Source organism: Eublepharis macularius, chromosome 3 (genome assembly GCF_028583425.1).
Source record: "Eublepharis macularius isolate TG4126 chromosome 3, MPM_Emac_v1.0, whole genome shotgun sequence".
In the NCBI taxonomy this organism is placed as follows: Eukaryota; Metazoa; Chordata; class Lepidosauria; order Squamata; family Eublepharidae; genus Eublepharis; species Eublepharis macularius.
Window position 1 is genome coordinate 149,418,461 of NC_072792.1, and position 21,711 is coordinate 149,440,171.

The window sequence follows — 21,711 nt, forward strand, 5'->3', positions numbered from 1 at the left end:
AGCAGCTGCTGTATTTTCTTTGAAGTGTTAAGGTCTTTTCCTCTTGCCAAAATTAAATATTTCTGGAACAGGGATTTACTAAAGTCAAGAGAATGTGCTGCATTTCCTTGGTCTGCCAGCATCACTCAGATTCTATCAGAGAAAATTATAACAACGGCAGTGGCTATGTATTAGGGACCAGATGCAGGGCTGAATCTATATTCCAAATCAATTCCTGTAAATAGGACCCTGTGTTAAGCATGAGGGGGCCTAGCACTGCTTTCTAAGTAAGTATCTTCTTCCATTTTTTTAAAAAAAGCATGCCTGGAATGTTCAATTTGATTTATTTATAATCAAATAAAATTGCAATTCAAAACTAGGAGTAAGCCAAAGCAGGGGTGGAGGGGGGCAAGGCAGCTCATTTTTGTTATTAAAAAACGCTTCCTGCAAAAGGCAGCCTCCTGTTCTGGTAATAATAAAGGGAAGAGCCTTTGGGTTCTGTGGTTCAGAGTGAAGGCAGGAACCATGGTTCTCCGTCTGATTTAGTCTTGCGGTGCTCTAGCAAACCTATGTAGATCTGATTAACTACATGGCATCCTGCTGGCTATATGATTCTTGATAAGCAGGACCATTTAATCAGCTAGAATAACCATATTTTTGCAAAAAAAGGGGGGAGGGATACGAAAGCAACTGGAAAGAAGGCCAGAAAACAGTAGGGACTCCCCCCTCCCATGGGTGTATGTTACTTAGGGTTCCCAGATTCCTATCTCCACCTGGAGGGAGGGGTGGGGATCTGGGTCAGTTTCCTTGTGCACACCACGGACGTGCTCCCATGCTTTGTATATGGCTAATTCTGGCTCGTTTGGGGCCAAAACTGGCCCCAGCAAAGCACAGGAGCACACCTGCTGCTAGTGTGACGACATCACTTCAGGAAGTGACAAAGTCACGCCCTACCAGGAACATGCCCGATACACACTTTCCCAGGTTGCCTGCTAGTGATGGGCAATTGTTGGGAGGGGGGGTGTCACCTCCCCTCCCAACAATGGCAACCCCCCTCCCCCCCAGAGATTGCTCGCCACTGGCGTGCAGCTGGTAAGCCCACAATAATTCATGACCGTCCAAACTCCTTTTTTTTAACCTTGAAAAATGTTAATCCATTATATTTCCTGAAGTCTTTGTCCTTTATTACTACACAATTAATAAACCAGGCTCGGGACCAAGCACTACACGTGCCACCCGCTCCCTGCCCCAGGACCTCGTGCTTCTATGTTCTTGGTGATTAAACAAGAGGAAAAATTGTGGCAAGGGCCATTTGCCCAGCATGAATGCAACAAGAGAAGTGAAGTCCGTAGAAATTCTTCCTCTTATGCAGCTTCGAAAGGCACAAAAGCCCTCTTGCCTTAGCGCCTGTGGAAATCACCTAGACATGGATATGAAAATAAACATGTACAGGATTTTGGATCCTGCCAGCGTTTTCACTCCATCTTGCTCAATTCCCCTTTTTACTACAGCCTAGGGTTGCCAGCTTCCAGGTGGGGCCTGAAGTTATCCCAGAATTACAATAGATTTCCAGGCCACCAAGATCCGTGCCTCCGGAGGAGATGGCAGCTTCTGGGGACAGAACCGATGGCATCGCATCCCCACTGCGCTCCCTTCCCTCCACCAAGCCTGACCTCCCCCAGGCTCCACTTCCAAATCTCCAGGAATTTCCCAAGCTGGATTTGGCAAGCCTACTACAGCTCTGGTCACGCATAGTTTTTGTACGTGCAGATTAGCCTTTGGTGGGGGTGTGTTGAAAGGGAACCCTTCCTTTATTTTGCCCCAGCAGAAAAACCAAATAATGCAAAAAAAAACGTGACAGGCAGGATGTAATAGCACAACAGCAACAGCCGAGGGCCAGGATGGAGCATTTTTTTCTGCTCATTTAATAATCCTAAATGCAGCACTCGAAGAACAAAACTTGAGAGACAAGATGGATCGAGGTTAAAGTCCAGGTGTTTTCTAGAGTTCTTGTGTCTTCCCTCTAAATGACCTTTCCGGCACTGCATTTTTCATGCAGCTTAAGACACAGAGGGATACCAAGGAACACAGAGATGTTTTCAAAAAAGTATCAGGAAACAGTTGAAAAGGAGGTTTGACTATTAAATTACTCCTCGTCATAAGCGTATGGTGACATCAGTCAAGACTGATGCTTTGTATGAGCGTGAAGTTCAGCTGCCACCAAATGTAATGTTACATTTTTTTAGTTGCTGTGGAAACACTGTAGAATGATATTCTGCTAATTTTCATATGGGGGAATATAATAAGGGAGCTTGGGTAGAACAGGGCTTCTCAACCTGGAAAGGGCTACAGCTTTGAAACAGTGATCTGCCTCCCACTGGCCTTCATGAACAGGTCACCATGCACCTGTTTGGCCAAGTAGTAGTGGCCTATTCATTTTGCTTGGCTACTCTCCTCCTGATGATGAGAAAGAGTTTATTAGGATTTGCTGGGGTTATTCCAACCAGTCAGGGATCAAGTAGGAATGTGAAGACATTATATAGCCAATCAGTTTTGGCTATATGATGATGCCACAAAGGTAAATCAGAGTCCTACAATGTCCCCCAGTTTCAGAACCATTCTAGGAAAAAGCCCCCAGGCTTGAGCCCAATCTTTTAAAAGAGAACAGGGAGATTTTCATTTTTGATGCCCTTACATATCACCAGTGAAAATTATCCTAATGGTCACATACTGAATATGTCTAATGGTGAAATACCCAGTTCCAAGCTCTGCAGTACTTCAGGTTAACTAATCAAGTAATTGAGACCACAATGAAAATAATAGAAGCAGTGTTCATTGTATTTTTCAGATCACAATGGATAAATATGTCCCCAAACATCACCAGGACGCATCTACTTTTAAAATATAAAACTCCAGTTTAATCTCATGGCTGAGACTTGGCAAAACTCTAAAGCTGTTAAGGCACAAAAGCAGATAGACTGTAGGAGCAACAACATTCCATGAAAACTATACCCACCGGGACTAGCAAATGAAATGCAAACATGTCGATGGGTGTCCCAGACCTCTTCACCAAGTACAACCGTCCCCTCCCCCAGTTTTTGCCAGCTCACCAACAATTTCACAGGAAATTGTTGGAAAACCTTCTGTTTTTTCCAACCCTTGGCCCAAAAAAGGTTGCCTACACCTGGCAAGAAGACAATTAAGGATGTCACACATTTCTCAGACAACCTGTTTGGCAGTGCATCTTACTTTGTTCGACCCTCACAATCAGACTGTGAGCCAGTCCGGGATATGTCCAGATGGTATCGAATAGTTGGCAAACAAGTTTGTAGCTGCCTACTGCTCAGAAGCTGAAACCCCCAATCAGCTGGAAATTGGGTTCTCATCCACCCCCACTCAGCAAAACAGCTACACAGTGAAGTTGCCAAGAGGAAGAGGAAAAACAGCTCATTTCGCTCCCTTCCCCTCCAAGCCGGGCTGGGACAGAAGCAGTGCTTTTGATCTGCATTGCAGCAGGGAAAGGAGAAAGTGTTCCTTCTTCTCCTTTGCCCTGCAGTCCACACAGACAGTGTGAGGTGGGGAGAAATCAGTTGCGTTTCTGACCACCCCCACCCCCACCCCCACCTGTTGCATCTCAGCAAGTCTTGGAGGCAGCAAACTTTTCCAGGATGGGAGATCAGAACATCTGATCAGCTGAGAGTCAGCTCTTGATTTCCCCCCAGCAGGAGATCAGATGCTAACTCCTAGCTGATCCCTCATCAATTGGGAGTCGACCTCTGGCAGCTGCATGCTGCCTGTTCCTGCAAATACACATGATGAACAGGTTGTAAACAGCTTGATTACTTGGTTGCTTGATCAACCTTTGCAAATGGGAAGCGAGCTCGACTGGCAGGTATTTGAGCAGCCCTAGAGATAATACAGAAGAGGCTCGGTGGGAGAGATTTATTCCTGACTGGCGGGATTAAAATGTTGCTCCTCAAAGACACTCTTTATAAAAAGCTTGGGAAAAAAAGAGTTTTTAGCGAAGAGTAATTTTTGTATATCAGATCCATCTAAAATTCATGGACATGATGGATGCTGCTTAGCCCATTTAGTTTTTCATTACACTTTAGCATATTTATATATGTTCTGTTTATACATAAAATTTAACACACAATTAACGTTCAGCTATTTTTTTAAATCTCTGAAGACAGGAAAGGCTAGCAATAAGATCTGGTTTGCATCTTGAAATTTTTTGTTTCTACACAGCCATCAATGGAAACTGGAAACTGCTTAGGCTTTGGTGAAGCTTCCACACGTTATCACTTGAACATATGCTGAAGCCATAACATATAAAAACTGTTTCTGAAAAGTTCTCTGATCTTGGCAAATGAGTCAAAGGTCTAAAGCAAATTCTGTTTGTCAAAGGGGCCATCCCTTCCAATCAGGTGAATCCTGCACACCTCCCTTCTCATGTAGTTAGGCAATTCTTCCATTCTGCCAAGACAAGTAAACCTTCCCTGCTGTTCTTGGAGAAGAATACCACACTAATCTCCTTCCTTCTGTTCATATGACCTGCTTCACCCCTACACTGATTCCTCCTTATTTGCACTTAAGAGAGTAGTCCAACAGAGCTCCACCCTGTGCTCTTGCAGACAAAGAAATGACATCTCTTGTTTTTTCTTTGCTGTCTTTTCCAAATCTCATAAATTCTGTGCCATGAATAAACCTGGTAGCACATGCAGCTGCCAAAAACTCTGACAGCTCAGTGGCTCAGTGGTAGAGCATCTTTTTGGCATGTGTAAGGTCCCAGGTTCAATCCCCGACATCTCCAGTTTAAAGGATCAGATAGTAAGTGATGTGACAGACCTCCGCTTGAGACCCTGGAGAGCTACAGTCAGTCTGATTAGACAATGCTGACCTTGATGGACCAAGGGTCTGATTCAGTCCAAGGCAGCTTCATGTGTTCAGGGGACACCCAGAACATTGGAGTCTCAAATAAGGGGCATCCATGTTGCTGTATGAAGCAGCCTTTTACAATGAGGGCTGCAGGTACTAGGCAGCAATGCTTGTGTCACAGGTGGTTAGTGAGTTGCAAGGCACTACAGAGTTTTGGCCCAAGGTACAAAAGTGCAGCTAACCTATTCAAACAATACTTTGGGGGGGGGCATGCTATAACATATTCTAAGCTGCACTACTGAGTAGCTGAATCTACATCTTCTTTGCCTGCAGCCAGGTCTCAAATCCAACTACAATTCATCCTGGAGGGAAAAAATGTGGCTGTAGATCATAGCTTTGTGATCAAGACCCTGTTCTTTGACAAGATGAACTTTAATTTTTGTTTTAAATTCTGAAACCTTGAGAGCCCCACTTAGTGACTCACAGCCATGAATTAGCACTGTTGGGGTTTTTTTTGCCAATCCAGATCCTACATCCTTGCCACCTACAGCCCTGATGATGCTGTCTAAATGGCAGCTTAAAGAACAAGCTCCTTCTGAACAAACAGCAGCCACACTTATTCTGGAAGAAAAAGAAACCCTACCGAGACGGTTCTCAAATAAAGAGCAGCGGAATCTAAACACGCAGCGAATGTGCTGGAGTGCAACTTATTGTAACTGCCCTGTCTACCTTTCCTTTTGCAGCTACTGAGACCTACAGCTGCCATCACAGCAAAAGTTAGCAAGGTAGACACAGTGCTTTCTAGAAGAGCCTCAACAGGTTCAGCAGCAAGGGGGGCTTTCCTTGGTGCTGCATTGCTAACTGCACCAACTGTTGAGAGAGCAAGTAGTTTTAGATGGCTATTTGTACAATTATCTATGGCCAATTAACACAAAAATCTTGCTGTTAGCTCTTAATTAACAATAAACGTATAAAGAGCTGCTACAGAACAAGCCCATGGAAACAAGCAGGCGCTTACCCTCAACAACTGCCTATCAGTATAGGGTCTTAGCTCAAAGACATCATATTCCCCCTCCAACTACTTTCTGAGTGCCCTTCACACTCATCATTCTCATCACAACGTTCCTTGTAAGTTTGTACATAAACTTGTGGCAAAGGAGATACTGACTGGGATCTCTGGAATACTACCAGTCAAGACCCAACAGGAGTCAGTGTTGCTGAGATGCTCCCTGCAGTTCTTAACTACTGCTAGAATGTTGCTGAGAAGTAGGGGGATGAGGGAGAGTTTTCAGCTGAGGAAAAAAGGACTGACTGCTCCTTTCCGTGGTGCAGAATGTTGCTTTGACTGACATGTCCTTTTCCAGTGTGGATGGGAAGCCAAACCCACAGAACACTCTGCCTGTCAATTCAAAGTGACTAGCTGTAAAATACGGATTGTTGGGCGTTGGCAAGCAAGTTATTTTTGAATAGTAAGCAGGTAACAACAGTTACCTCAATCTAGTTCTCAGTGTGACCACTCCCATCTCATCCACCAGGGAAGAGAAGTGAAGGTGAGTGGGCATTATTCTATCTGCCTCCCACTTCTCCCATCCAGAATGACAGACCTCCTCTGGGGTTGGTAAAAACAGCTTGTGGAAGTCTCTAGTCTCTGGCCATTCTTGGGAATGGTCATCTTGTTCCGAAGAGTGACCCCCTCTGAGGTTGTCCCTGACAAATCATTCGAAACAAGACCAGGAGGCGTGGTTTGTGAAGGGCTTCTTATGGGAGAAAGTAACACCCTGGAGTCTGCAGAGGAAGATGGATGGTCCATGATGGGAAAGGGAGGGCTGAACAGGATAAGGCTCTGAGGTCTCCCTGGTCTAGATCTGTATGAAGGCTTGGAAACCCCTGATGGCCTTTCCATTTTTGAGCACTGTGGGTTGTCTGTTGTGGTCTCTCCTTCAGAAGTACGCTTTCGGCGAAGTATGGGTACATCCTGTATGGAATTATGATTGGACAGGGATGGTTCTATCTTTCGAGTTGCTGCTGAATCCATAAGGGTTGCACTGTTATTTTCTTTCCCTTTCCTTTCTCCCTGAGGACTCTTTGGGGGCTGCAGTTGACCCTGAGCATTTTGAGTTGGCTTACGTTGGCCTATATTGGCTTCTACTTCCTTGGTCTCTTGAGCCCTACAGTTGGGGTTTTGTGTCTGCAGAGGCTGGGGGACTTGAGTGTACTGAATCTTGGGTGGTATGACTGGTACAGCTCTAGCCTGGCACATCTTAACCATGAAAGATGTTCTCACTGCTGAGACACTCACTGGAGCAGAGTTACGGCGACCAGTAGAAGCATGAGCCATCATGATATAGTCTAAGTCTAGGTCTTGGTGATCAAAATGAGAACCCCAAAGATCTGCTTTATCCCTGTTTGGGCAGGCAAGCGGTAATGATGGGACAGAATCACTGCCTCTAATCTCTTTTGGCCCGCACACCATGTTCCCAGGTGGAGTAGGCACGGAAAGGCTCTCGAAGTTAAAAAGGTTGGCAGCTGGAAGGACAGAATCCAGATTTAGAGAAGTGGGTCTTGGCTTCCCCTTGCGTGGGGTGCCTTCATTTTTACTACTCTGTAAATCTTTAGCACAGCATAGATCTTTGATGAAAGTAGTTCCCATGTCACCACCAGTCTGCTGAATTCCGGGTGTTCCTTTTTCTGGACTGCTTGAACTTAAGTTATCTTCAGAATTAAACTGCAGCAGAGGAGACTCAAGCTTTAAATCTTCCTGGCTTTTTTTGTCTTCGTATATTTTCTTCTCATTCAAGATCTTATGAGTGACAGGATACGGTCCTTCATGCTCAGACAGTAGTTCTCTAGCTGCAAAGCCTGCTTCACGGCTCAGAGGTCTTCTGCTGGATTCATCTGGCTTGGAAGGTTCCTCTGAAAGATTTAACCAAGCTTCTACTCTGTCACTTTCTTTCCACAGTGCTTGTGGGGGTTGCTTGATTCCTGGTAGGAAGTCCTCATAAAGGCGCTCCTTACCTGTACTTGTGAAAGGTGACTGGATAGCCCAGTGCCTTCTCACAGAGTCTTTACTGTCTAAGGAAAAGCTACGACTGAAACAAGGCTTTTTGAAATGGGCCCTGCCAGTTCCTTGGCATGTTGCCTGAAACTCGTGAAGTGCCTTTCCTTGAGTGTCCTTGAAAGTAGGAGAATGGAGAGGACTGGTAACCCACTGGTGATCTTCCCATGGCTCCACCAACTCTAAGGTCTGCACGTGATCTGTCCATGTTTCATCATCTTGCTGGTCAAGAAAGTCTTGGGTATCATTCATACTACTCTCTTTGAGCTGGTGGGCTCCAATACTACTTAGACTGGCCAGGTTTCTTAGATCCGAAAATGCTTTATCGGTTTTCTGTGTCTGAGTTACAGTAGCACCTTCCTTCTCTCTTTGAAGAAACAAAGCATTATTTTCCCACTCTAACTGTTCTACATGCCTTTCTTTGAGATATGATAACTCATCTCTTGAAAGAGTTATGTTTTCTTGTAGTTCTAATGAAAGCTTCCAGTCTTCAGGCTGAGGTGGAAAGTCATTCCTGGTATCCTCCATCTCCAGACATTCCTTTGGACAAGGTAATTCATGTGGGTTATTTTCTACTTTTGATAAAGTGGAAGAAGCACCATCCTTTTCGCTGAGCAGTTTGGAGCCACAGGAAGGTGACTCTGTTGATCCTTTGGAAGAGGCACCAAACAAAGGAATGTGAAGTACAGTCGGTAAGTTTCTGACTGTGTTTTCTCCTTTGGTTGATGCTGGAGATAGCTCAGAACTACACGGTAAACAGTTTGCTTCTGAGGAGGAAAGGGACGCAGGACTGGGTGTAAACTCTTGCTGTTTCTGGGCTGCCTCTGGACCAAGCGCCCGTGGGAATGAGACCTCTTCTTCAGACTCAACAATTTTCAGCTCCTGTTGAATTTCTGGCCACAACGGTTCCATCAAAGCTTTGGAATGATTGTCATCAGCCTGGAGAAGAGAAATAGCATTACCAGACTACTCCCTTGTTTGCTTTCTCTTTTACCTCCCCAAACAACTCATGTTCTTTCCTACATGCTGCATTCTTTCTGAAGGATAGATAATAAGAGTAAAGGCCAAAAGATACAAGATGAGTATCACTTAACTTTACCTGTAAACCATACATTTGTGCACATGTGCCATCCCAGTTCATACTGGGACTGTCCAGGGTAGGGAAAGATTTAACCCCTGGTTGGTTTTGCTGACCAGAACCAGAATCTGAGCTGTTATCTGTGTTTTAATGGAGAAAAGACATGTTTAAAATAAATGCTTTAATTTTTTTTTCTTTAAAAGTCTAATTTCAATTAGTTAAACAAGTTGGGGGTGAAGGATTAAATCCCTCTGCCCTTCCCACACAGCCCTGGTCCGAATTGTGGCTTTGTGCACTCATAATTTACCTTTTACGGATTGAACCTTGATCTTTATCATACCTGTTTTAGGATTCATTTGCACACACCAAAGTATACAAACAAACCCCATGAAACATTCTTAAAGGAGCATGTCCATTAGCAAATGAATTCCAAGAGAGGATTTGCAGAGTAGCAGCTAAACATGTGCCTTGTTGAGTGAATTTCCTTCAGGCCTTTCATTAGCTTTCTCCATTAAAGACTCTACCCATTAAAAAGACAATACCCTTAAGTAAAACCTTGACAGATAAACAGGACATTCCACTGGAGGAAGACAGCTTAACTTGTACTGCTCTATTTGGAACGAATGTTAAAAATCCAGAATGTGTTTTGGGAATTATGGAGCAGGGGAAGTAGAGTGCAGCCATCATCCTCCTGAAATAATTTCAAAACTTTCCATGGACTAGGATTTTAAAGAATTAGAATGATCTGTCCAATTAATCCCAATTAAGAATTAATCTCAAATAGAAGTCATGTCCCAGTTAAGCTAAGGAGTGTTAAGAAGACTTGGACTGAACTTCAGTTTCCCTTCCAGCTAAAGGCATTTGTGGGCCAAGCTAGACATTCTTTTCCCCCCGGAACCCTTCAGATGTCAAGCAACTGCATAGCAGCTGCGGGCTATTAAAAAAAATAAAGCAGAGTCCATTTGGGCTCAGAACACCACCACAGGAAGACGAAGGACTCCTGCCTTCCCCACCCATAGCCATTTTCTGCACAAAAACAGTGCTGGGAAGGAATTATTTCCCTGCTTTTGCATGCAGTGGAGCAGTAAAAACAGAGAAATAACTACCCCCCAGCACTGTGCTGGTGTGAAAAATGCAGGGCGGGGGGAGGACTCAGATCCCGAACAGGCTCTGCTTTATTTTCAATAGCCATTTGCCACAGCTGTTGTGTGGCTGCTAGGAACCTGGGAAAGTGCTTAAAATGCAAAAGTCTAGATTGGCCCTAATTCTCATCATGGCTAAGAGGCAGGAGCCTTTTGGTGCAAGCTGAAGGGCAACAGCTTAAGGTGTTTTGGCCCTTGGCTTTTCGCCCACAGCTCGCAGCCTTGGCCACAAGTGAATCATCCCAGTACATTCCAGACCAGGAGTTAGTGGTGTACTGTATTTTTGTTAATGTTTGTCTAAGTTAGACCTTTTCTGTTCCTTGTAAATAGAGATGGGCACGATCGGACTCACGATGTGAAAAAAACCCCAATAATGGCATTTGCGCCATTGGGACTCAGCTAATCGGTTCCAACCACGGTGACCAATCCAGCGTTCGGGGGGGGGGCTTGATCGGGGGGGCCATCGTGATCGAATCAGAGAGCCAGACACTCAGGCGCCAATAATCTATTCCCTTAGCAATGGAGCCAGGGGAATGCCTGAGCTATGTTTGCCCTCCTTCTGTCACCCTAGAAAACCGAATGGAAGCCCAGCTTTCCTTGATTAGCAGGCTTCCTTCCAACCACGGAGCAGCAACCCAGGGGAGGGAGGGGGAAGGGGGTGTTCTGAAGCCACGGGCACAAAGGTTTTTTGCTTTTTAAAAGAACTGGGCTTTGTAGGAGGAATGGGTGTTTTTCTGTCTGTCACTCTCTGTTTTTAACCTGCTTTTAAAACACTGTATTTTGTGGGAAAACCTCATTCACGGCTCTGTGTGTGTGTTTAAAATATGCTTTTGGAAGACTGGCTGCTTGCTTTTAAAATCGGGTGAGGAGGAACGGAGGATTCTGTCCCTGCTTTTTTTAAAAAGCTGGCTGAAACATGTTCATGGGGTGTCTCTCTCTCTCTATTTGGAGAGGCAGGGACAGGTTAAAAACTCCCCCCCTCTGCTCTAAATGTGTGTGTGTGTGTGTGTGTGTGTGTGTGTGTGTGTAAGTGAATCAGGGCCGGATCGACGGGGGGGGCAGGGGGGTAGTCTTCCCCCAGCGCTGCCAAAGAGGGGGTGCCGGGCACAGTTGCCAGCCCCAGGAGCGCGCCTGGGGAAAGTTGAATGGCGCGGGCAGCCTCCCAGCCACCCGCCCTGCCTTTTGCCTTTCCCGCGGGACAAGGGGCGGCTGGCTTGTGGGAAAAGCAAAAGGCAGCGCAGGTGGCTGGGAGGCCGCCCGCACCGTTCGCCTTTCCCCAGGACAAGGGGCGCACGGGCAAACCGGCCGCCCCTTGTCTTGCGGGGCAGGTGAATGGTGCGGGCAGCCTCTGAACCACTCGCGCTGCCGCCAGCTCCGCAGCGCACCGGGACAGTCGGCCTGCTGCATGGGCGGGGGGGGGGGCGACCCAAGAGCACGTGCGCGCAAGAGTCTGACTACGGTTGCCCTGGGCGCTGGCAACCATAGATCCAGCCCTGGTGTAAATGTCCCCTCCCTGAGGGGAGGCAGCTCGTTGCCAGGTTAAAAACTCCCCCCCCCTGCTCTAAGTGTGTGTGTGTGTGTGAATGTCCCCTCCCTCCCTGAGGGGAGGCGGCTCATTGCCGCCTCCCCATGCCCGCCGGGCCTGGTGGCCATTGCTGGAGACAACAGGACGCCTCCTGCTTTGGCCTTCCCGATTCCCGATTGGAAATGGGACTTGATCGGTTAGAATCGGTGACCTGGGTTCGGCAGCAGCCCGGATCCACGAACGGCTTGATCAGTATTTTTTTTGGGATCGTGCCCACCTCTACTTGTAAACTGCTTTGAATTCCCAGTGGGAGGAAAAACAGGATACAAATGCTTAAAGGCCCACTAGAAGGCGATGCCCACTAGAAGACAACATGAATCAACAGACAATGTCTCAGTTAAGGCCAATGAATCCTCAAATGGCTGTCGTCTTATTGGTGGCTGTGTTTACCATGATCCTGAAGGGGCCCTGGATAGGATTACGATGGCCTGACAACCAAAGAGCCCCTTGAAGAATACTGATATGTGCAGACAAGAATTCTCTATACTGTCATGGAATGTTATGGGGTGGTATAATAGGAGAAAGGAGAATAGCACTATCAATTATGTTTCTAACTTTGACATAATACTGTCTTGAGTCTCCAGTTCTGAATGGCTACCAAATTTTTGCCTTAGCAGCTCAGCCTTCACTACATGGGATAGCAAAAGGAGGTTTATCCATTATGATCTCTAACACCCTCAATGGGGAAATTGCCACGCTCCCCTCATTTAACTCAAATGCTATGGCTGTGGCTTTCCATCTGCAATATTGCTCCTTTATAATTATTAATGTTTATCTGCCCCCTGCGCAAGTAAAAGAACAAACAGAAAAACTCTGGGCAGGCCTAGAAACATACATTGGTCAGTTATCTTCAATATATCCTACTGCACTGCTTAAAGGCCACTGCTATGAAATTCTGTGAACCTCTTTATCATTCGTTGCTTCCGATCTCTATTGCCTGGTCCTAGTTTTCTGAAATATTCTGATTGGTTCTGGAGAGACGTGTAATTAACTCTTGGCTTTTATATTCTCAAAGAGGGAGTAGCCTTTTTTAACTTCGTGCTTTCAATAGCCTTCAGTGCACTGTGAAGTTTACTTTGCACCAGGCACTAGCCAATCCAATTAGGTCTGATATCCTGATATCCTCCTTTAATCCATTTTAAGATGCTACAAACTGCAGGCTTTGAGCTTTTGCATCATATCTTCAAGCATCTCCCCCTTTCACCATCATCTTCACCATATCCTGAAGTATCTCCCCCCCACACATCCTCTCTCTCTCTCTCTCTCTCTCTCTCTCTCTGTTCTGAACATCCTATCTAATGAAGAGTCTTGAGGAACTCAAAAGCTTGCCCATTGTGCTGGTTGGTCCTAACAGAAGGGTATGATTTGACTATTTATTTTTGCTACCCTCCAGAATGCCTCTGAATTTCAGTCTCAGCTACTCACTACATACCCCTGAAATATACCTAGGGGGCAAGACTAAGTAGACCTACTCAGAAGTTATCCCCATTGTATTCACTGGGACTTAGACCGAGGAAAGTGTCCTGAGGATTGCAGCTCTAATCTCCCTGCTACTTAACGGCACCAGGCCTTACCTCTCCACCCACCCACTCGTCTGTCACCCTGATCCAGGCTAAATATTCAAATCACTGTTACCGTATCAAAAAAAAGAAGAGCTCCAGCCACCTAACAAGCAGAGAGAGGCTTGCAAAACTGTCAGACTGCTTAGCTTGATTAGCCAGGATGATGATTTCCAGTCTTCTAGGGCAGAACCAACCAATGAGTAATCAGCTAGTACTGACTAATCATGCTAACCAATGTTAATTGGTTACTGTGTACTAAGCATCTGATGGGTGGGGCAGAGTTAAGACAGTTTAAAGGTACACTTATACAGTAATTTGATAGTTCAGGAGTAGTGTCACCATTATAGCTGAAGGGCATGTTACGGGAAGCAGAAGAGGTTGTGGAGGATTTTGACTGAAAATGAGGCAGGGACTGGTTAGTTAAGAGATAAGGGATTGATATATTCTGGATTTGCTTATTCACTTCACTTCAGCATTGCAAGATTCAAAGTTGCTTTATGGGAGATGAGGCCAATGAAAAGGTGTATCACAAAGAGAAGGTGCTGAGGATTTGGACTATCCTTTCAACAAAGTGGCTCTTCTCCTAGGTTGTTTCTGCAAGGAAACCACGGGCTTTGTTTGATGGCTCCTCCTTACCTGCTCACTTAGGAGTGAGGAGTCCTCTGCTCCACTGCGTGGCCCCTCTGGCTGCCAGCAGCCTCGTTCCGGCCTGGTCTTCCTCTCTAGCTGGCCGGCTTCATCTCCTGCTGCTGGGGGTTTCTGTTCATGGTTATCTTTCTCTTCTGAAGCTGAGCTCTTGACACTACTTTTTGTCTCCAGAATTGTGGTTGATGGTTGAGGAATATTTAAGGTCTCAGGCTTCTTCGCTGTTGTCATTTTTTCAGCGACAGAATCTATATTGGAGGCAAAAAGGGAAGCTATTAAACTCCTGAGAAAAAGCAAACTCACACTGTGATCCTAAAATGTTTGACCTTCCACCCTGCTCTTCTCCTGGTGCTGCCATGTTTATTTTCTCTCTGTCTGAGTGGCATTCACTTCTGCCTTCCAGAAATGTTAGACTTAATGGCCCCTTTTTTAATAGCTAAAGAAACCAGGGATAAAGTCATTTGAGGGGCTAATAAAGTAATGGGACACCACAGTAGGGAAATATGAAAAACAACAACTGTAACATCCCTAGAATTAGCACATGTGTCTGACCACAATCTAACCCATGGCCAAACCATACATAATGTTGACACTCTGTAACTGGAACTCCAAATGAGTCTTTCAGCCCTAAAAGAGAGTGGCCTGATATAGATCAAAAAATACACTCATGTTGTTTTTTTTAAAATCCCCCTGGACTAAAGCAGCCCGAGGGTGGGGCAGCAGCAAGATTTGAGTCCAGTGGCAGCTCTGAGACCAACACGTTTTTCAGAGCTCCCTTCTTCAGATATGAGTGAGGGTGAGGGAAATTCCAGTCCCGGAAATGGCAAAAATAGGGCAGAATTAAACCTCTCCAGCCCCAGCACCATGGTCTCAGTCCACATCATTCCCAATCCCACCCACGCACCTACCCTGGCTGCTTTGAAGACTAAAAGATATGCCTGGAGCTTGACTTGGAGTTTAATCCTCAAAGAAAGCAATCCTAACCAGGTCTCCTCATAATCCTACTCAAGTCTATTCAACAGGGTTTACCTCCAGGAAAGTGTTCTTAAGGTTGCATTGAAAATTAACCATGAATTGAACAAAAATTAAGCTTAAGTTTGGCATTCTCTCAGTGATCCCTCCTTGCTGCCCTATATTTTCACAGTTGTTTTTATGTTTTTTGTATGTATCATTTAGTTTAGTTTTAATTGTTGCAATGATATGTTTTTGTTTGGTTTTAATGGTTCTTAAGACACGTTTTTAATGTGTTAGATGCTTTGCTGCACCTGGTGAGAGCAAAAGGGTGAGGTATAAATTCTGTAAAATAAATAAATAAAATAAAAATTTAACCCAGTGCTGGAATGAAGCCTCTGTACAATGAGGCTGAGTGTCCACAAGCCAAAAACAGAAGTCACTTTTACTGTTTGAAAAGACTGGCACTGTTTGAGCTATAAAGCTCTTCCTCGGGGTATTTTTTTTCCTATCTTACATGTCTAATAGCAAGTAAGAGGAGAGAAATAAAGGAAGAGTTAAAGGCTTTTATAGCTCAAAATGTTTTGGATCTATGGCTTTCTACCAACATGTTTGGATGCATTCCCTGTAGGTTTTGGATTGGTGCAGCTCCGTTCTCTTTGGGACGCATTGTCCATCAGACTGTATTCAAACGGCGTGTCACTGTTCAAGGACGGGACAGGAGCAACCTACAAAATGTCTCACAAGATGTACTGGCTGCTGGTGCCATTGTGTATGCAGTATCAGCTGTACACTATTTCTGATTTTAGCAGTACCCTGTAGCCCACAATTCTTTCCCTCCCGCTGCTTTGGATCTCTAGCCCACCATGATGCTGACACAACCTAAACTAGATGCTGCCCACCAACACAAGAACATTACCCTATTAGCCTTTTTAGACACACTTAACTTTTTTTAAAAGGGACCATCTGGGGACAGGGAAATTAGAAGGAGCAGAGGCAGGAGAGGAGAATGCTTCATATTTTCCTACCAGTCTTTCCCCCACCGTGCCAAATTCTTAACTCTCCCCATACAGAATTCCGGATTTGTGCAATTTGTGCATGCTTTTAGACACCTTCTCTTTTCCAGTGCTTTAATGAACATAAGAAGAGCCTTTCTGGGTCCACCAGTGGTCTATCTAATTCAGCATCTTGTCTCACACATTGGCCAACCAGTTACTCTAGAGGGCCAAAAACAGGGCATAGAGGCCGAGGCCTTCCCCTGATGTTGCCCCTTACCTCTGAGTTTCAGCAGTTCACTGCAACTGAATATGGAGGTTCCCTTTAGTCACCATGGCTAGTAGCCACTGATGGACCTATCGTCTGCAAATCTGTCACATTCCCTTCTAAAGCCATCCACACGAGTGGCTTTGACAATGTCCACTGGCAGTTAGTTTCACCATGTTGAGGGAAAAAGCTGTTCCTTTTGTCTGTCATGAATTCATTGTCTGTTATCCCCCAGCACCCCTCCCCCTCCAGGACCAGCCAGGACCAGCCCTTGATGATACTCTGGATTCTTAGGCTTCCGCACTGTTTGAGACGTAGGAGAGACTCTCTCTTTAATATAAAACCTGAGAATAAAGGTCAGTGTGCAAGAAATTAAGAAGCTAGTGTACAAGGTAGCAATCTGTTTCCCAAGGAAGCACAATGCACCCCAATCAAGGCTCTTCTCTGTGATTCAGTGCCCTGGCCATGATTACGGACCAAAGTTTGCAGGATAACAAAACTTCCCAGGATACTCAAGGATCTCCCTTATGATATAAACGCCTCAGGAAACCTAAGCAAATGCGTACGATTTCATCTCCTAGCCCACTGATGCCGAGCATTAGTCAGACCAGCCGCACTGGAAAGTCAGTCATGCCATTTAAACCCTGCTGCTGTGATGAGCAACATTCTGAATAATCAACCAGTAGGTGAACAGTTCCAATCCCTGCCATCCCACGAAGGGCTACAAACAATACCATTTATCCCAGTAGCTAATTCCCATCTTAAAAGCAGGATAAATGGAGCACCCCTAAGCCAGGAAGTTAGGTCCTGTAATCACCCCAGACAGTCCCTCCACCACTTTGCCGGGATATTTCAGCCCATATTGTTTCCTCACCACCACTCTGGCACATGTTCCCGTGTGCAGGGTCAGGCTACTTCCCTCCTCGCTACTTTAATCTGCTCCCTGTCCTTCCCAACCTCCCCCTCCTAAGCCCAGCCTCTCTGATTTCTGGCTCCATCCCAGTCTCCAGGCTCAGCCCAGAGGAAGACCCCTATCCCACCTCCTGCTCCTTCACCATTTCCCTACCTTCACCGCCTCCCTCCTTCAATTTATTCCTCCCTCTATTCCGGGATATGGTACAATCATAACAAATGCAGAAGGGTTTCTAATCCTGAGACCAAGACATGGGAGGACAAATCTAGCTTAAAAGGAACTGCTTCCATGAGGAATTATAGACCACGGCAATACAGCCCGGAAAACCCGCAACAACCATCGTTCTCCAGCCGTGAAAGCCTTCGACAATACATGTTTATGGATTGCTTATTCAACCAAATGTTTTGCGATTTTGTATTTATATAGTCATTCTTAGTAGACCATATCCCCCAGTTTTAGGACAGTATATTGCACTTCATTTGAATTCTTTGCTTCTCATTTCTGTATTTTAAATGTTCAATAAAAATTAAAAATCAGTTCCTGTCTTCTCTACAACTTCACCCAAGATATTGTTCTAAGTTTGTACCCATGGAGACACAGACTCAAAATCTTGTACCCTGTGATACAGGAGATGCACGTGTAAAGGCCACACTTGTGTAGCCCCTCTCTCCCCTGGTAATATGTGATGCTACCAAGTTCTGCTATTATAGCTGAAGGGGAAGGACCATCTGTATATGATTTTACAGGAGGAGCTTCTTGTATGCCATCCTTGCTTTCTTCCCTAGAGCTTACCTGCTCCTGCTTTGGCCTCAGCCATCTTTTCCTCCTTGACTGTAGTATGTTCTGGCCTAGCTTCTTCTAGGGCTGTAGAAATGGCACAGTCTAAGCCCAAGGAAGAAGATTCTTGTAGACTGGAGAGGACAGCCTTTTCTTTCACAGGCATACGGCAGGGGGTACTGTTGATACTGATGACAGCAGACACTCGAAGGGGCACTGAAACAGCAAAGGGCTCTGAAATATTCAAGGCTTTCCGCTGGTGCCGAGGGGAGGCCTCCAGGGGGAAGAGCGTTCCATGGAATCCTGATTTGGTAGCTCCATCACTGGAAGTGTAGAACATACGGCACATCTTTGGGGAGGTCTGCTCACTCTCTGGGTCATCTATGGGCCGGAAAACTTTCAGCTGTTCAGGGAGGGGTCTGATTTGGGTTGGTTGAGATGGATCTTTGTCTCTGCGGTCCTCTGCCCCTCCCTCTGCCCCTTTCACAGTGGCCTGGGGATCCCACTCATTCTCCAGCCTGTTGAGATCAGAAGAGCCACCTGGTCCCCCCATCCGTGGTTTCATCACTGGAACAAAAAAGCCTCCAGCCACAGCTGTGCGTTTGAAGTGGCCTTTCTCATTATTCCCTGAGGAAGGAAGGGTGCAAAGCAGAAAAGCACTGTCAAAAAAGCACTGATCCGCAGCTATCCCATTCATGTTGATGCAAAAGGGCAAAAAACACTGGCCAAATATAATTCATCAGGATGCTTCCTCAAGGTCCTTGTCAGAGACATAATGCCCCAAATCATGCACTAATTCTCCTAAGTCATTTTTTTCCTTCTGGTGTTCGTAGCAGTTCTGGCTCACTTCAGTAGTATGTACTCAAAGTACAGAACTGATTCCTGAGCCCAAAACATGAGCGATCGTCAGGTTTGCTACAGCCAAAATTGCTGTTTTCCATCAACTGCATTAAGTGCTTTGAATGGCAGTGAGCAGCAATTCCCCACAACGTAGCATCATTTATGAATAATATGCGCATGCAAAGAGAGAGAGATAAATTGACGGTTTTTCTCCAGCAAAATGCTTGCGAGATAGGGAACTCGTTTCTTTACCATGCAAGCAGGTGAGTTTATTTGCTGCAGGAAAAGTCCATTTATATATAGGTGCTCTATTCATAAATGACATTTGCACGCATTTGCCTACAGTAATGAATATGTTAGTGTCACAGGTACTTACCGGATGATGTCTGTGACACCATTGAAGGTTCATTACCAAGCACACATCCACCAGCTCATTCCCATTTAAGATATCACTTGCCCATTTAAAAAATGAAACAAAAACATTTCCCCAGTTGCTGCCTTTTCTCCCCCAATGGAGGCTATGCATGAAACTCGAGAAATATGAAAAAAAACCCACTACCTCCAGACACAAACACCAGCACTGTTCTTGGCATCAAAGCTGGGTTGCCTATCATGACCAATGCTGCAGTGAGGTGAGGTGTGGGTCTCAGGCAGCAGATCTGGAGGGCAGCAGCCCCTTGTTTGACTTCACTCCCACTTCTCCCCACTGGCCGAGGAGCCTGAGCAGATGATACTCCTTCCCCATCCTGGTTCCCCAGATGTCTCTAAAGTTGTGGTGGCAAGATTGCTTGTGAGAGGTATGGATTGGGCTGGGCAGAGGGTGAAGGGCAAGGGGGTTAGAGAGAGATGGTGGTGGTGAAGGATCCTGTCTCTGGTGCTCGCCTATCTGACCTCTACAGGTGAGGACCTGCAGGGCAGAACCTCAGAAGCAGATTTTTAACTGCTGGGCAGGCTGGTGTGGGAACAGGAGATGCTTCAAATATCCTGGTCCAGAACCAAAACTTGGCCCCTTTACTGGAGTCATAAAAACTGTTCACTCTATAGAGCCTTCCTTCTACAGATTGTGTAGACTGATTCACAGAAGAGGGGGTGAGGGAAGAGCTCCATCTTAGGGCCAAGCTACAAGTGATGAATGACACAGGTGGGACACTTGTCAGCTTCCCTCAAGTTTTGATGGGAAATGTAGGCATCCTAGTCTCCAAATGCGGTCCAATGGACTTTTCAACTGTCACTTGTCCAACATTCCGCCAAGCTGCCTACATTTCCCATCAAAACTTGAGGGAAGCTGACAAGTGTCCAACCTGTGTCATTCGTCACTTGTAGTGTGGCCCCAAGTTGGACTGAGAACTTTTGGTGCCCTTACAAAACTAGAAGTCTCTGATCAGAAAGACAGATGTCCACGAACGAGAGCAATAGAGCTCTTGGAACTAATAAAGAAAAACACCGGCATGATCATAGTGATGCATATAAGTGAAAACTCACATAGGGTGCTGCCATCACCACCAATGTACATGCTTAGAGTGCGCAAGTAGTTCTGCCAGGTTTGATACAACTGACAAAGCCTCACCTTCTACTGGAAGCGAACACAGCGAGTCCATGCTTTTGGCTGGCCGAATGGTTGCTTTTTCTATAGAGAGAAGGATCATTACATAGTTTAGGCTTTGAGACTTGGGCAGATGAAAACATACGTGTGGAGCACAGTACAGTTAGAAGAATCTAAATACCCACATGCAGCTTCAATGTGGAATCAGATTCTTTTGCTAGACAATATGCACAAAAGCCTCATCTGTGGCTTGAAGATTGTCCAGAAGGAAAGTGCAAATCCTCACCTGTTAATTTTGCAGATATGTCCGTCTCCCTGTCAAGTAACACTGCATGTTCAGCATATTTGTCCACAAAAGCAGAAATACTAAGTTTTTATAATTATTATTTAGAGACAAGTGTGCCCGATTCCCAACTCAATGTACTGGCCATGCATAATGCTTAACAAGCTGGACTTCTGCACATTCTCCCCCACTCTGTATGAGTGACTAAGTGATTTTTGCAGCAGGACTCAAAATATATGGGCATCGGCTACAGTGGTAGTCCAGATGGCATTGCAACAGAACTATTATAAGATACTGATTTCCCTATAACTGAATCTGAAAGTAGAACTCTACTCCAGCAGATACACCTTAAGTTGAGGTGCCCAGTAGGAGAGGAGCCCTGGATCAACGACAGAGCATCTGCTTTGCATATAAAAGGTCCCTGGTTCAATCTCCAGTTAATAGAAGCAGGTAGTAGGTGTTGTGAAAGACCTCTGTGGAGATCCTGGAAAGCTGCTGCCAGTCATATTAGACAATACTGACCAATGCAGTATACGACAGTGTTCCAACCATTCTAAGCTTCTCTAGCAAAAACAATGAATGTTGACATATCCTTAGTAAAAGAGCTATGGAAGACTTCTCTGACCCCTGCAGATGCTTGCATCAAACTAGTAAAGGAGACACATGTTCACCCCAGTCCTATAATGGGGAGCATTCACATCTGGCCGCTTGCACGCCCTAGGCTATGACTGCCTTTCATTGTCCTGCTGAAGTGACTATCCGCATGATGCAAGAGGTCAAATATGTGATTTGCTCTCTTCAAAAGCATTTCACTCTGTCTGAATTCTTGTAACTTTACCAACATGAATGGTCTTTTTTTCAATGAGCTGAAACTTTTCCATATTGCACAAGAGAGGAGTGAGAAGGCCAAACTAGTGGAGAAGAGGCAAACCCCATCAATTTAAGTCAGTGGATGGTCCTCACCAGAGAGCTTCTGCCCTCGCACAAATACACTCCCGTTTCGGTTCAGTTTTGACTTGGATTCTGATCCAGATCGGCCCAGGTTGAAGATAGACTTCCATTTCTTGGATTTTGTGGATAATTTTCTCCTGGAAGAAAAATTGATAACAGATTGAGAAAGGGTACCTATCCAACTTGCCTTCTCAATCTCACTTGCCGAACTTTTTAATGACCTATCACTTTTAAAAACAAATCCTAGCCTTTGGAAGTTTTATTTT

At 45.4% G+C, this 21,711-nt stretch overlaps 1 protein-coding gene across 1 annotated transcript in view; it reads right to left on the reverse strand.

Moving 5' to 3' along the window:
• Nucleotides 1–2,796: 2,796 nt before the first annotated feature.
• ARHGAP31 (Rho GTPase activating protein 31) overlaps nt 2,797–21,711 on the reverse strand; it is a 112,443-nt gene continuing 93,528 nt past the window's right edge. The window contains exons 8-12 of the mRNA XM_054974639.1: nt 21,458–21,582; nt 20,236–20,295; nt 17,844–18,455; nt 13,916–14,172; nt 2,797–8,851 (exon numbers count right to left, since the gene is read on the reverse strand). Of these exons, the coding sequence (XP_054830614.1) occupies nt 6,419–8,851; nt 13,916–14,172; nt 17,844–18,455; nt 20,236–20,295; nt 21,458–21,582 (3,487 nt within the window). The 3' untranslated portion in view covers nt 2,797–6,418. The remainder of the gene's footprint in view (nt 8,852–13,915; nt 14,173–17,843; nt 18,456–20,235; nt 20,296–21,457; nt 21,583–21,711) is intronic.